Source organism: Lissotriton helveticus, chromosome 7, assembly GCF_964261635.1.
Source record: "Lissotriton helveticus chromosome 7, aLisHel1.1, whole genome shotgun sequence".
NCBI classification, from domain to species: Eukaryota; Metazoa; Chordata; class Amphibia; order Caudata; family Salamandridae; genus Lissotriton; species Lissotriton helveticus.
In genome coordinates this window covers 1,593,393,578-1,593,406,330 of record NC_136068.1, presented here as the reverse complement: position 1 = coordinate 1,593,406,330, position 12,753 = coordinate 1,593,393,578, and the positions used below count along the sequence as shown (strand labels likewise).

Genomic DNA, 12,753 nt, shown 5'->3' with positions numbered 1-12,753 from the left:
TCACATAGCAAAAGATCCTAGAGGAAATATAAAGGTAAGCCCTTTCAAAAACTGCAACACAATTGGTGTCTTAAAGCACAAGTTACTTACCTTCGGTAACGATATATCTGTAAGAAACATTAATGTCCCTCAAGCGTACAGCGGTACTTCGCTATGTGCAGCGTCTTGGGTGGAGGTTATACTGCTGCAAGAGACACACCTCTTGGGTAATCACTGCCCCTTTTTAAAGCGCTATGGTTATGACACGGTGTGGCACTCGGGCTTCACACGCAGATCTCGTCGGGTTGCGATCCTGATCCAGCGCTCCCTTCCTTTCGTGACCACACGAGTCATTCAAGATGACCAGGGCACCTTCCTGGCCCTGTCCTGCACCTTGAACGGCTTACCCCTTAATTTGGTGTCATTATGCTCCCCTCCAACGCAGCTGCCTGTGACCCTTGCCGCATCCATTGGGCTCCTGGCTTCCTTGCCCCTTGACTCCACCTTCCTGGGGAAGTGACTTCAATGTGGTCCCTTGCCCGGATCTGGACACGACTGAGATCCTTTCCCATGGCAGACTGGCGCATGCGAAACACCTAACGAGCTAGGCCGAATCCCTAGGTCTTTGCGATGCATGGCGTACAAGGCACCCGCGTTACAGACAATTCACTCATACCTAGTGCTTCATTAAAAGGCAGCCAGGGCTCCGAAGAGGTAGCCGCCGGTTGAAGCACTTCTGTCAGGAGATTAGTCCTGACGGCCACCGTAGGGTGTTCGAGGTGGGGAGCCTTGGCCACCCTACGCAACACCACTGGGTAACTGGCTCCCTCCTCCGCAGCCACGGTAGGAGGATACAGCATGCCAAGGCCAGGCGAGGTGTCAAGACCACTGGCCTCCCCCAAATCCTCTGCCCAGTCCGGATCATAAGCACAGTCCTGTGCTAGAGGGTCCTCAGACCCCTCCCAGTCCTTCCCTTCCTCTGAAGTCTGTGGAACAGTCTCAAAATAAGGAGGAGTGACATAGGCCACAAAAGGGCCCATCGGCGTCGGGCGACGTCGATCCGGCATCGTGTCTGGGCTGAACCTGGGGACGACGTTGTCTCGAGGAGCGGGCAACATCGGAAGCGGTGCCGGGGAGATCGGCAATAGTGGAAGTGTCACTGGGTTCACCGGCGTCGATCGGGATTCGATCCCGGGTCCTTGGGGGGCCTGCGGCGTCGGGCCGGAGCCGCCGGCAACACCGGGGCCGGAGCCGCCGGAGATGTTAAACAGGACCTCCAGTCGGGCCTGTGGGGCCCGCAGGCACACCGGCGGGGCCAGACGGCTGAAAGAGTTAGGCCATGGCAGCAAGAAACTCTTGCATCTGAGCAGGCGTCTCACCCGGGAAGGGGGGGTAGAATGGGGGCGACGTTGCAGGCTCCGCCGGAGCAGCAGAGGTGGCACCGCCCGCACCCTCAGCCGCATCGAATGAGGGGAAGTCCCAGAGTGGGAAGACTTAGATCCAGAAGAATTATAGTGACGACTCCGCGACCGGTCCCTCAACCTCCCACGGGACCGGGACCTCGAGCGGCGCAGTGCCGACTAACGGGCTTCAAGCAACTTTCGGGACCCCTCCCGCAAAGTCTTCGACGCCATGGCCCGGCAGTCGGGGCACGCTTGGGGTCGTGGTCGCGCCCCAGGCAGTAGAGACACACGCGGTGTGGGTCCGTCACCGACATCATGCGGTGACAGTCCCCACAGTTCTTGAACCCGGGCATCCCTACGACACCAAGAGTCGATCGACTTGAAAAGGTGAGGTAAAAGGCCTAAAAAAACTCAGTCAAAAAGTGACTGGGGGAACTTGCTCTTCCCGGATCTGTGCTTGCTGGCGCGGAAAAAGATAGAAATGACGTCAGCGCGCGTCTAAGTAGCTCCGTCTATGTCATCCCGGCGCCAACGACGCATGCGGAGCCGCACGACTACGCCTACCGACGCGCAGGAGTACTGCTGCCGAAAAACCTTCCGGATCCAGTCTGACGCCTGGGGGTAATTCTAAGGTAAGGAATCTATCACTATGTGTTTCTTTCAGATTTGTTCTTCTAGTCCTATTTACTGACTAGTTATTCTGCACGGCGTCTAGTCCTCTCTAATATGTAACAACCAGGATTAGTTTCCATCTGCAGAAAACAAGGCATGACCTGTGCCATAGCAGTGGGATGTCATAGCAGAGTATCCACAGTTAAGGTTGCAGCTCATGTGGGTCAGGTTTGTAAGGTTCCAAAATAAATGGTTATCATTGCCGAATCTCACCTGAAGTAGTCTTGGTCTGCTGCAAATCTGATACACTCTCATGTGACATCTTTGTCTTTTTTAGAACTGTACCTGTGTCTGGAAAACCCTTTCAAGGCAATTACTATGTAACTGGAAATGTTAATGGTTCTACTCCGGATAAAAAATTACTGCATCATTCATGGTCATCTGGGTTTATTACCGACGGTATGATTGAAATATATATATTTTGCTGTAAGTACTTCATCTCAATCTGTGCTCTACTGAACACTCTGCTCGCCTATGAACCTTAACAGATGGCATTTGGCACCGCGTTTTGTACTGGTAATAACAGCTTACATGCTTTTTTGTAAGGCTGAAAACCTCAGAAAAACCATCAAAGTTTATTTCTGGGCTCTAAACAATAAAGGTCACATTCTGCACACGTCACTTGTCATGAATACCTGACGTGACTGGCTTGGTCATAGCCCTGGTGACCTTGGATTGGCATAAGCCTGAACTCTGCAGACTAACCCTGTATAAAAGCCCACCTCTGCAGGTGCTGGATGTCAACCACATAAGAAGGCACCATTTTACATTTTGATCTTGTGTGCAAAAGTGGACGTGGAGCTGAGTAAGATTATGCCCCCTTGTAACATCCTCTGCCATTGAGGAAGGAAAAAAGAGACCTACCCTCTGCAGCTCCTGGTTTTTCTCTTCCAGCTGGGCTTCCAGTTGCCGAAGACGCTCCTCAAAGTTACCGTGTCTTTCTTCAGCCTGCAAGAGATAAGAGTAGATCTTAGGAAACAAAACAGATGTAGAGTAAAGAGACACTGCCAGTGTGAGGTTGTCTGCCAGGGAATGCATACATACAGCCAGGAACCTCTTACAGACAACATGTCTGAGGCCTTTTCCTCTGATAGACAGCACAACAAAAGTAGCTTCTACTGCAACACAGCACACTGAAGGAGAAGTACCTACTGCAGGAGGGCAACCAGTGGGTAAATAAAGTATTATGCCTCAGACCCATCCTTCACCGAAATCAAGGTGAATGCAAAAGAGGTGATCTCTGCTCGGTTTAGATCTTACCGCACTCTGAGAAAGTACAGTCTCATCAGCTCTCTTACAGGCATCACATCCTTCTGAGAGTATGGTACATGTTTTTTACAATGTATTAATCTTAATCCCGTTCCAGTATACCCTGTCCTTCAGTAAGAACACGCCAAATGTTCTCTACACTGTGCTCAAAGCTTAGGCCACTGCTGCCTGAGTCAGCACAGCATGCATGTCAAAATACACAGACATACTTAATCCTTTCTGACCCACATTCATCAATGCACACACCTTGCTAAGGGCTGCAACACGCTGTGCTAGCTGTGCCTCAATCTCTGGGAGAGTCTCAGCCTTCTGCAAAGTCTGCTGCAGCTTCTGCTTGGCATCTTCCAACCACTCCTGTAGCTGGCGGTTCTTTTCTTCACTCTGCAAAGTACAAAGTAAACTAAAGGTTATAAGTAAAAGCCATGAACACCCTGCACATGACAGATCATACTTTATCAGTACAGACCTTCAACCGCACATGAACATCATGGACCAAGAAGCATAAACCGTTAACATTCAATACTAGTGAATAGAATAGGACATGAACCCTTGCAGAATTCTAGGAGGGCTCATGTGTACAACAGTTTCATCTTTAGCTGATGTAGAGCATGCTATAAACATGTACAGAAAAACAGAGTAGCAGAATATAACGCAATGCTATGCAGTATCTGTTCCTTTTGCATGAACCTATAAATTACAATGATGACATGACTATATTCAAATTCAAAGGGTTATTTATAGTTTCTTTCATATCAAGAGTGGGTACAGACATAGGTGGAGATGTATGAATGGAAAAAAAAACTAGAATATAAAGAGACTATTTCATATAAAATCAGTAACACCTTCCATCAGTAAACTCTTCTAAAGGCTAAGGCAATAATCTTGATAAAACCAGTAAGCACCTATCAGTAACCACAGAATGAATGTCATCCATTCATCTTGCTGAAGGAATTGAAACACATTCTTTTAGACTGGTTGCAGCACCTTACCTCCCTCTTTTTAGGTCTTGCATGACAATGCAGCTCTATGCAAGACCTATTCTTACCAATTCTTTAAAATATACAAAGTGTAGGATTTGGATCCACCCAGAGGGGCAACCCTCTTTCACATCCCCTTTGGTATTATATGCCAAGTCTCGCGCTTAAATCAGGCGATCCTGTACCATGAACCACAGACATGGAATACGACCACACGGTCTTTTTTTACTTGTGCTAAAAGAACTGCAATAATGTGTCAGTGAACAAATTTGGCATTAGACCGAGTGGTCGTATTTCATGTCTTTAGTTCATGGTACAGGATCGCCTGATTTAAGCGAGAGACTTGGCATATAATCCCAAAGGGTGACGTGGTAAGGGGGCAAAATATTGAATGAAAAGCAGAATTAGAGAGTGTTTGACTATAGGAGGACGGTGTGTGGGGAGTATAGTCACACGTGATTTGACCTTATTCATGCAGCATGCATTCAGTAGCCTTATATTAGTTTATTTTTTATCGTTGGCTACACGAATTTTCGATTAAAGCAATGACATTGAATACCCCTACTGAGATATTACCCACGCTGGAGGAATGTGAGGGACAGAAATATCACTGCACGATAAATACGTAATCTGGATGGGGACAGATAGTGCCCATAGTGATTTATGCACTGAATACATTGAGTATCAGGGCCCAATACTAATTGAGATGTGTATTTTGTTGTTCCGCTTACCTTGCAGTAAGTACTGATAGAAGCCGATTGAGGTTTGTGTATTGTTTACTTTTGCCTCTTACACGTGTGGGTGGCAGGGCACTCACGTGTGATAATTATGTTATTGGTGAAAAGAATGACACCATATGCTAAAAGGAAAAATAGTGATTAGTCACATTAGAGACATATACTCACACATAACACATGGGGTTCTTTGTGATTGATTCAACGCTGAGCACAGCCTTTATTAAAAATGTTGAAACTGCGTAGCATAGGGAAGTTGTGTTAAATGAAATAATCAAGATGGATTATGTTCCCCCCAATAGAATTTTACGTGTCACGGTGCAGGGACTTGGGTGCAATGTCTTAGAGCCGTGTAATGGATCAATATGTAACATTAGTGACTGGGGTCTATCTTTCATGTAGCCTTGAAAAAGTCGCATGTAAAAATACACAGAGGCGACGAAACACGTGTTGGCATTGGGCTTTCGACCAGTCACCGTTACTGACATTAAAGAAGGATCAAGAAAAGAATTAATGACCAAAGAATCGCATTATTATTTGCGTGGAGAGTGCATATTAGAAAAGTATTACTGCACTACTGTTGTGTCATAAAAGTGTTGTGTGCTAAGGAATTTGTGCAAACATCAACTGAACTCGGGTCACTAAGATTTTATCATTAGAGTGTGCTCCAGGACCTTGGAAAAAATTGGCAATTGACATGCTGGGTCTGTTTGAAGTCATTCCCAAATGAAGAAGCTTACTCCTTTGTTCTAACAAATGTTTTCTCTGAAAGCCCAGGGATCACAATGGCTTAGAAGTTAACTACTGAAGCAGCAGTTGAGTTCTTAGAAGATGTGCTCTGCAGGGAGGTGTCACCCGAAGAGAGCTTCAGATAATGGGCAACAATCTGTAAGCAAATCCAACTGTATGTAAGAAAGGTTCAATCGCATAACAAGAGTATCCATACATCTTGCAATGCACAGTTGATTGTCAGGGATTACAGATCTCCCAAAGTACATTACGTTATTAACATATAGGACTATGCCCAATTCGCTGACAGAATGTTCATCTTTTGAATTGCTAAGCGGAAGGAAACTTGGTTTCAAACTTGCTCCTTGGTGGCTTAAGAATGGCCGAGATAATACGGTGGATTTCATAAGGGTCAAGGATAGGATGGAGAGATACCAAGAAAATTGAAGGAAGTGATGAATTCTAGGAGAGATAAACAAACTAATGGTTAACTGAAGGTGTGTGATTGGGCTCAGAACAAGATGCCCTGCGTTGTAGGGAAAAAAATCAGCCAGATAGTCGGCCCGGGTTATAGTTAATGACGTATCAAGTTAGCCTGTAAGAGTAGATTGTGGAAAAAATATGGAATTTGTATAGTCTAGGTCTGTAGGAAGGTGGAAGTGAAAGGGGGTGTTTACTAATATAGAGGGAAGTAGAAACGTGAAATGAGGTGTGGACAAACAGGTGGTTGGTGCAGTTTTGAGTGAAGATAATGTATTTTTAGATGTGGCAACATATCTTAGGTAAGAGATGGATATTGAAGGTTCAGTTGATCCTGTAATCCAAGTGTCTATCAATGAAGATAGATCCAAGAAACACATTTTCAAAAATAGAAGTTTAGGACATGCAGGATTTACAGGGTTAAACAGAGTGAAACACTCCTGAAAAATGTAGGGTTTTTTCGATTTTAAATTATTCATATCATATGCTTATAATCTCACATTCACATTTTTTGTTAAGGGTGGAATATGTGTTGTATTCGGTAGCTGTGACTAGGTTTTAGGCTTAGGAAATCTAGAATGTTACAGGGGATCCTAAATTAGCGGCTGGGGAAAGGTTGGCTGCCCTTCTGCTCCTACTTGCTAAAATATATATTACTTAAGAATACTTACCCGAGTGTCCACTCTCATAACTACAGTAAAAGTACTGATAATAGTGTAAATAGGAAAAAATACTAATAAATGTGTGGTCTGTGTCTAAGTATTCCTAGGTCCTTAATCAAGCTGATGAAGAATGTTCTTTTATTTCGTGGCACACACTAGCAACTAGTGTCTGCATTATCAAAATAAGCAAAGAAATAGTAAGCATGCAATGAGAGCGTTATATCTTACCATAGATATAATACTGCAGTTCTTGTAATTGTATCATTTGCCGACGGGCTTACCTTCTGGGCCACCGAACTCTTCGCTGACCGTTTGTCTCCCTCCCACCGCCGCACCAGCAACACCGAGCGGCCGCTGTGTGGAGGGAGGCCAGGAGAACTACATTTCCCAGGCAGCCTAGCGGCGGAAGATGCCGCCGCCCACAGTTCGCCCGCCAGGAGGCGCATAAGACACTGCTTGGCCCCCGCGTAGCGGGTACGCGCGCGGGCAGCACCGGGAGAAGCCCGGGACAAGGGCGGGACCGTCTGTGGCCGTCCGGGGCAGAACGAGGCAGGGCAGGGCTACAGACCCTGCTCTCCAAAGATTGATGATACCCCTACAGCTCATTTAGTGAGATATTACAACATATATGGGTTTTTATGCCTTTATAATTACCTTGTTATTTTCAAAGTATTTGTGCCACTAGGTGGCGGTTTAGTATATTGTGTATAATCATTTCGAGAGCTTTTATTTTTTATGATTGTGCAAACCCTGGTTTTATTAACCTCCGAACATGTCCAATCATAATGCCCTACCTGCACTTGGCACTTTGGACAATTATTTAGTTAAGGTCGTTCATAAAATTAACAATGAAAGGCGACAGTCGCTGGGGTTATGTGATGATTCTGTACACCCTATTATAAGCACTTCCCCTGCTGCCATAGTACAGGACGATAGAAGCAATTCTATCAACCTTGATGCCTCTGACTGGGTAATACCCGAGCAGTCTTACTCTACACAAGTAGAGCTGAACGATTCTATAGACATTATAGTACACCACCCTCCGACCCCTGTAGCCAGAGTGGTCAGAGCATGCAGAAAAGTTCAGACTAAGCGTGGGGGCACAGAATGTTGCCCCAAAACCTTTACCCCCTGTCTGCCAAGCCAATCGAGTCCCTAGGAAACAACCTACGCCAGAACACGTAACTAGACCTAGCACCAGTTCGGTCACAAGCAACGGAAAACAAACTCCAACCTGTATTAATCTCCCACCAGAATGTAGCGCCTATGTAGCAGTATTAGTTAATGTTCCAAAACTGAGTAAGGGTCAAATAGAAACACACGATGCACTTAAAAACAAAACCCTACACTGGCTCACCAATAACTGTAGTTATCCTGAACTAGGAGCCAATCAGATTATCAGGACACAAAGGGTAGGTTGGGTGGGCCCATTAAGAAAAAAGTTTGCAGGGGACTTTATAATTATTAACTACAGATCCCCACACTGGGCAAAGAGTAGTCTTGTTTTGGCCCCACCCCCATCGCCCTGGGAGTTTAATATGACTCTCCTCCCTTTGGGATACTTTTATAGGCATCTACTTGACCCTGCATTATGTACAGATGAAAACCCTACTCTCAGTAAAATAACTGCTCCCTTGGTGCGCTATACTATCCCTACACAAAATAGATTTCAGGCATTCGACTCCCTGGAGTGCAATGATTGACAATTGCCATCTGTGGGGATGGAGCTAGAAAGGCTTCCATATGGGTTTCAGTTAACTGGTAAAGATGAATCCAGTCATGGGTCTTTGCTTAACTCCCTACAGTTGGACATCGGGGAAACAGAATTAAAAAGTCCTAATGTGCTGGTTACCAGCATGGAAGAGCAACCCGATGAATTCAAGCAGGTACAAATTCCAACTCAAACTCCTCCAGAAATATTTATAATTCCGACTGCAGATCCATCACTCCCTTCTATAGACGTTCAACCAAATATCTCCATAGGTCAAAATATAGGCTATAGTCTAGTTACCTGGAATATAGCGGGCCTTAGGAAAAAGTTGGATACCCCTTTTTGGAAGGGTTTTATTACTGATGGTCATGATATTATATGTCTTCAAGAGACACGGTGTAAAGAATCTATTTTTATAGAGGGTTACTTCTCCCATTGGGTACCTGTGGTTAACTCATCTGCTGGACGTGCGAAGGGAGGTCTTCTCCTATTGATATCAAATAAATTAACTGCATGTCAAACTAAAAGTTACAGTTCAGATGGGATTAATCATCAGGTGCTACGTCTCAAATTTTGTAAAGGCAATGACCTCATAGTGATCAACTATTATAACAACAAGTTTGATAATAATAGATGGAAAATTCTACTTCCTCTAGAGAGTGAACTCGAGAAAGCCCTAGGGGTATCCCGGAAACAGGCAACTATCATATGGGCGGGCGACTTTAACATCAAGCTTTGCTCATTAGCCAAAAATAATTCCTGCGGACTCAGAAAGGAGTCTGGTGCCGGAGATGCAGGGGACGACCTTCATTTTTCCCATTGTATTTATGGTATGGCGTTGAACAAACTATTAGCAAAATTTGACTTGGATCTATTGAATTGCTCTAAGAATAAGGGAAATCTTCCTTGCCCAGCTTATACAGGCAGAAATACTAATACCAGTATTGACCATATTCTGCTTTCTAATAACATCGAGTACTCAAATCTTTGGGTTATGGAACCACCATTAAGCGATCATAATAGTATCCATGTATCACTGTTGTGCTGGGGTAACAAAGAACCAGCTGACAACAATCGTGTTATCAATGCCACAGCCATTAGAACAAATGGGATGAGAATCAAATGGGCTGGTATTGATCCCCAAAGAAAACTCCAAGAGGTGGTAACTAAATGTAAAGTTGAAATCGAGAAGTGTTTGAGCGATGGAGTCGTCGCCTGTAATATAATTGATGTATTTGTCAAAATGAATGTGATTATTGATGGGATTTTTACTAGGAAAACCTGTATGAAGAGGGTTGAGAAAACAGTTTGGTTCGATGGGGACTGTATACGAGCTTTGCAAGCATTAAAACAAGCATTGAGTGTTAAACCTCGCAACAATGTGACTATAAAATCATTGCGCTTAGACTACAAGGTAGCCATTTTTAACAGGAAGAAAAGCCTCCAGGATGAGGCATGGTCTAATCTTAATTTTGCAGCAGAAACAAACAATGCTAAACTTTACTGGGAAATAATAAATAGTCCCTTTTTAAAGTCTGATAGCATACCTGAATTAACTTCTTATGTTGAATGTAATGCTTGGATTGAGCATTTTACGAAAAATTTTAACCCAACTAGGAACACCTCAGAACTTTTAACACTTGAAATTTCCCCCTGGTCTCCGTTACCTCTGTTGATTAACCTAGAAGAGGTATATGATGGTTTAACCGACAGTAAAGGTGGTAAAGATTCTGGACCGGATGGAGTTCCCATAGACCTCTATAAAACCGAAATGGATCTATGGGCACCCATCCTAACCAGGGTTTTTAACATGGAAGCAGAGGGAAAAATCCCACTAACCTGGGGCCAGTCGATAATAGTACCTCTCTTTAAAAAAGGATCCAAATCCGAGGCGAGCAATTACCGACCTATCTCCTTGTTGGACGCTTCCATCAAGGTGATGAGTAGAGTTTTGCTAAGGAGATTGGAAACCTGGGCCGAAGAACAGGATATTTTAACTAAGGTACAATACGGTTTCAGGAAGGGCCTAGGAACCTTAGAGCAATGCGCCAACCTAGACCTCTTGATAAATAAATATACTGTCGCAAAGGAGGAGAATTTATTCCTCTGCTTTGCGGACTTGAGCAGCGCCTTCGACCTCGTGGACCATGCCATATTATGGAGGATCCTATTGGACTTAGGCGCCCCCATGGAAATAGTACACTTCTTGGGGAGGCTCTATGAAATGTTGACTTGTAAAGTTCGATACGGCCCATCCAGAGAATGTACGTCTTTTTTTAAAGTTACCAGAGGCATACGCCAGGGTTGTGTTTTGGCTCCTTCATTATTTTCATTGTTTATTAATCAAATAGACTCAACCCTAGGCCAAATTTCAGCTGATGCCCCGCGCATCGATGGTAAGGTGGTACCAATTCTATTATATGCGGATGACGCTGTTTTAATATCTCGTACAAAAATCGGACTACAGCGCCTCATTGATAACTTTGTTGAATTTATCAAGAGCAGGAAACTAAAGATTAATAAAAGCAAGACTGTTGCAATGTCCTGTGGCAAAAAAAACAACTCAACAAGCACTTTTTTTATTGACAAGGAGAAGCTGCTCACAGTAAAGAAATTTTGTTATCTCGGAATAACATTTTCTGACGATGGGAAAAGGACACAAGAATTTAATAACATAGGTCTAAAGATGACTAGGAACACAAACAGCATCTTTAATTTTTCCACTAAATTGGGAGTCCCCAGAAGAATTAAAGACCTGGTAACCATTTACAATGCTAGATGTGTTACATCAGCATTGTACGGGGCAGGAATCTGGGGTTACCGCGATGGGAAAACTATGCAATGTGACGAAAACAAATTCTTAAAGAGAGCATTGTGTGTCCCGCAATCTGCTTCAACTTTACTAGTGCACGTAGAAATAGGGATTAACTACATCACAGATTTAGCAGCTGTGCGCCCTTTAACATTATGGCGATCTATCTGGGCAAAATCAGAAACGTTGTTTACACAACAAATAATACGAGATTGTTTAAAACTTGATTTCTTTCTCCTAATACCATGGTTGAAATATATCCACCATTGGTATCGTATTTTATTTAACAATGACATTCTATTACATCCAGATTTTGCCGCCTCTATCTCTAAGAAGGAATTAAAGGAGAAATGTTTATCTTATAAGAAAGAGAATAGAGCGAGGCAATCTAGGACGCTACCAACGGTTGTCTTTTATCAAGAACTTGATCTAAATAAAGGTTTCCAGTCTTATCTATCTGAGGTCACACTGAACTCACACCGATTTGTTTTAACGCGTCTTAGATTGGGCACCGTACATCACTTGGTGGCATTTCCTGTCATGAGAACTGGTTCAAACTCTGTATGCCCCTGTGATGGAATCTCAAGACAAAGCTGCCGCCATTTTTTATTATTCTGTAAATATTATAATTTTTTAAGGCTTTTTTACCTCAAACCAATTTTTTTTAAATGTAATGCTCGATCCATAAACATCGCAATGAAATTAATAATGCGCTTGGAAAATTCAGATATCTGCTTTGCTGTAGCTATGTATATAATGAAATGTATCGATGCCAGGAAATCTATTATTGTTTAAATTGGTAATCAGTACATAGTAAAAATACATGAACTATGCATCCATCCTGCTGGAATATCGTCCATTTTTTAAAAAGAGTTTTAATATTTATATTTGCATACAGTTGATTGTTTTTAAATTTCTACTAAAACGTATTTAGGCCTTATATCCCTGAATTATATGTAGCACTTTTGCACTTTATGTACGCATTTATTGCACACGGAACTTAGGCAACTTTCGGGCGGGGCTTGGTTTGTACATATGTATCATACGTAAGTGAAATGTATTGGCTACCCTGTGTATAATTTTTATATTTTTTTTGTCAGCCATAATGTGTTGTTGTGATTAATAATTATTGTAACTTGCTGTTTTGTTTTTTGTTTGTGCTTACGTGGATTGTTATGACAACCCGAATAAAAGCTTTTTGATATAATACTACAGTTCTTGTAATTGTTAGTACCTCGTTTACTTAGTTGATTCTATCTTACAAACAAATAAACATCATCTATACTTTATGAGAAGACCAAGTGCCTGGATGTATTCTCTGTAAA

The 12,753-nt window shown here is 43.3% G+C and overlaps 1 protein-coding gene across 1 annotated transcript in view; it reads right to left on the bottom strand.

Moving 5' to 3' along the window:
- The window catches only part of PPFIA3 (PPFI scaffold protein A3), a 963,828-nt gene that overhangs the window by 500,440 nt on the left and 450,635 nt on the right, over positions 1-12,753 (bottom strand). The window contains exons 10-11 of the mRNA XM_078655169.1: positions 3,570-3,704; positions 2,919-3,002 (exon numbers count right to left, since the gene is read on the bottom strand). Coding sequence (XP_078511295.1) covers positions 2,919-3,002; positions 3,570-3,704 — 219 coding nt within the window. The remainder of the gene's footprint in view (positions 1-2,918; positions 3,003-3,569; positions 3,705-12,753) is intronic.